The following is a 3,533-nucleotide window of genomic DNA, read 5'->3' as shown; positions in this document are numbered from 1 at the left end:
CAGGATCAGAACACGCAAGTGAAGTGCTGGGAAAGGCTTGGGAGCAGAAACACCTCTCTCTGCCTTACTTTGACAGTGCTCAGAGGTGTGAGTGTGTTTGCCCAGTGTGCCTGGGCCCTGGCCCAGCAGGGATCTGGTGCTGCTGGTCTCGTACAGGGAACACGGTGATCCCCAGGGAGGCAGAGCACTGGGTGTCCTCATGTGCTTGAGGTTCCCCATACGCAGCTTTAGCCTTGGGTGACTCCGAACTTGCCGCGTTCCCCTCGCAGGTCTCTGAACGTCGATATGGAGTGGCTGTACGGGGCGAGCGAAAGCAGCAACATGGAGGTGGACATCGGTTACCTGCCTCAGGTCTGTGGTCACCCTCAGTCCTCCGTGTGTGTGCAGCATCTCAGCAGGGATTTGTGCTGCTGCCGTGCCCTTAAGCTGTGTAACCTCAGTTATCCCTGTTCATTGCAGCTTTCTCTTGAACATATCTGTTTAACAATATAATCTCTGCTGATCTGTGTGTGCCCTCTGCAGCAGAGTGGCTCCCTATTGCCAGTTCGTGTGGTGGTTATTTCCTTTGAATCCTGGAGCCATGGGAGCTTTTCAATTTTTAAAGCATTGTCTGACAGGTGGTGGGGGAAGATCAGGAGCTGAGCCCAGGCCCTGAGCACGAAGGGGTGAATGAACAACAGTGTGCGAATTTAGAAACCAAATGGGGTTGTTCCTCTATTTTGTGGTAATTGCAGCTCTTGGGAATCACAGAATCACAGAATGGCTCGGTTGGAAAAGCCCTCTGAGATCATCACATCCAACCGCTCCTGTCTACCCCCTAAACCATATCCCTAAGTACCTCATCTACCCGCTCCTTAAACACATCCAGGGATGGTGACTCCACCACCTCCCTGGGCAGCCTGGTCCAGCTTCTGACGACCCTCTCAGTAAAGAACTTCCTCCTTATCTCTGACCTGAACCTCCCTTGGCACAGCTTGGTGCCGTTTCCCCTTGTTCTATCCCCATCACCTGGGAGAAGAGCCCAGCACCCACCTCTCCACAACCTCCCTTGAGGCAGTTGGAGGTGGTGATGAGGTCTCCCCTCAGCCTTCTCCTCTCCAGGCTAAACAAGCCCAGTTCCCTCAGCCGCTCCTCATCAGGCTTGTTCTCCAGAGCCCTCACCAAGACACAGGAAACATAAGTCAGGATTTTGAATACCTGAATTTAACAGTCCCATTTTCTCCTAAACTAGATCCATCTTTTTTTTTTTTAATTGCCAAAAGTCAGGAGAAGAGACTTACAAAATCATTTCAGATGTGCCAGAACACTGAACTTCAGGGAAGCTCCTGAACAGCTTTCCCTGTTGCCCCCTCTTGTGGCTCACACGGCTCTGAGGGCTGTGCTGCTGCTGTCAGCGAGAGCTTCCAACCAGCCCTGCAGATCCCAGTGGTTTTAAGGATCTGGTGTCCCACAGCCAAAAATCGTCACTGGGAAGGTGGGAACACGGAATTAACAGGTCTCAAGCATTTCCAATCTAGGAAGCACAGTCAGACAATAACTGAAGGAAATGAAGTAGCTTTCCTGCTATTCCCCAATAAAACACATCTGCAACTGGTAAAGTGTGGCCCCAGCAGACAATACATCAACCTGTGTCTTCATTAGAAGTTGCACAGTCTTTATTTTGCATATTTATCCTGTCCAGGAGTGCAGAAAAAACAGGAGTGGGTTATCTGCAGTGTCCAACTCAGCCTCTTCTCCTGCAGATGGAGCTGGAATCGACAGGGCCTTCAGTCCCCTCTGTGATCCATGATGAGAACGGGAACGTGATCGACAGCAGGGATCCCTCCGGGGAGCCCATTCAGTTTGTGTTCGAAGAGATAACCTGGCAGCAGGAAATCCCCTGGGAAGAGGCAGCACAGAAGCTGGAAGTGGCCATGTATCCATTCAAGAAGGTGAGGAAGGCGCCGGACTCTTCCTCAGTGTGTTTATTTGGTCACCTGCACTGAGATGTCCCGAGGTGACAGGACCAGCAGCAACCAGAAGCCCCAACCTGATCAGCACCCAGAGTAGTGTGAGGGTCTCCCTGCTCATCATACGCTTCCCAGGCTGTGTGTGTGTGGCTTGATGGGCTCCCCATCTCCAGATGGGGGTACAGCATCTCCAAAAGGCTATTTGGGGTTGCACAGCAGCGTGGACAGGAGAAAACCTGTGTCGTGTGTCCCAGGCTCATACTGTAAATGTAGGCTCATCTTTCCTTCCTCTTAGCAGCAGCTGCCGACGTGATTTCTGAGCGGAGCAGGTAATCGCGCTGCTTACAGATGGTTTTCCTCTGGCATTACTTGTGCAGCGTTCAGTTACCTTTGGACCAAGCTTTCCTTATCAGCAGAGAACACACAATCCGCCTGTGCCTCCGCATTCCGCAGTGAGACACAAATTTATAGCATTGAGTGACCCAAACTATTTAACATGCCAGTAGCCTGTGGAGCAGATGGCTACTGCCTGTCACCGCTTCCTTGGCTGAAGGGACACGTTTCAGTGGCTGCCTCCTTGTGCCTGAGCTTACAAATGTCCCTTTGAGCTGCCAAGATGTTAATAAAGTTCCCTTCATTTGAGGATTGGAACAGTCTCTGTGCAGGTCTCTCACAGCCAGTTTTTTAGGCCGTTTCAGTGAGGTTTTGTAAGAATTACCTCGAGGCCAGATTTCCCAGCCCGCCCGCAGTTGTGCAGCCGCTCTCTGCAGTGTGTAAAGATGGGGCTCTGCGGGTGCTGGTGACAGCCCACGTGCTGGGGGGGGCTCGCTGCAATCTCACTGGGATATGGAGTTGCCCATGGGGAGAGCACCATGGTTGTCATTCGATTTAATCTGCAGGAGCTACAGGTGTGTGTCACCTGTGGGATGTGGCCAGCCTGCTTCTTTCAGACCCTGCTCGTATTTGAGGTGGGCTGTTCTGTGTCTGTTTCTAAAGCCATCTCTCTGCCTCCAGGTCTCCTATCTTCCCTTCACGCAAGCTTTCGAGAGAGCGAAAGCAGAAAAGAAGCTGGTGCACTCGATCCTGCTGTGGGGTGCCCTGGACGACCAGTCCTGCTGAGGTGAGGACATTCCCAGTGTGGCTGGAGGAATGGGTAGGAAGGGGGCAGATCTCTTTAGTCCTGTCTGCCCTTAAAAACTCCCCACTGTGTATGGGCTCTGCATGGCAAGAGCAGCAAGAGGCACTCAGGGTGGATCCACAGGCCCTGATCCTTTCCTAAATACACCACAGCAGGCAGCCTCCATGGCAGACTTGTCCTGGTCCTTCTGTGGCCTTGCAAGTGGCTGGGCTCTGCTCTGCCAAGGCTTCTCTGCCAGCAGCACACATGGGAAACAATCAGCAACAAACAAAAGGCAGTGAGCCAGGCCAGAGGAGCCCAAGGCAGCTGCCCCATCAATGAGAGTGTTGGCATCGCGGTGGCATTGGACGCGGCAACTCTCAGCTCAGGAAACACAGCAGACCTCTCTCTGCCTCTCTTCCCGTGCCAGGTTCGGGGCGAACTCTCCGGGAGACCGTCCTGGAAAG

At 52.8% G+C, this 3,533-nt stretch overlaps 1 protein-coding gene across 1 annotated transcript in view; it reads left to right on the top strand.

Annotated features, from left to right (window-relative positions):
• Positions 1 to 3,533, top strand: part of SEPN1 (selenoprotein N, 1) — a gene marked incomplete at its 5' end in the record, with an annotated part of 9,715 nt that overhangs the window by 4,568 nt on the left and 1,614 nt on the right. Inside the window, 4 exon segments of the mRNA XM_010192085.1 lie at positions 270 to 351; positions 1,743 to 1,931; positions 2,964 to 3,069; positions 3,497 to 3,533. The exon segment at positions 3,497 to 3,533 is cut by the window's right edge and continues 91 nt beyond it. Of these exon segments, the coding sequence (XP_010190387.1) occupies positions 270 to 351; positions 1,743 to 1,931; positions 2,964 to 3,069; positions 3,497 to 3,533 (414 nt within the window).

This window comes from Mesitornis unicolor, unplaced genomic scaffold, assembly GCF_000695765.1.
Source record: "Mesitornis unicolor isolate BGI_N332 unplaced genomic scaffold, ASM69576v1 scaffold43650, whole genome shotgun sequence".
In the NCBI taxonomy this organism is placed as follows: Eukaryota; Metazoa; Chordata; class Aves; order Mesitornithiformes; family Mesitornithidae; genus Mesitornis; species Mesitornis unicolor.
This window is presented reverse-complemented; position numbering and strand designations above follow the sequence as displayed.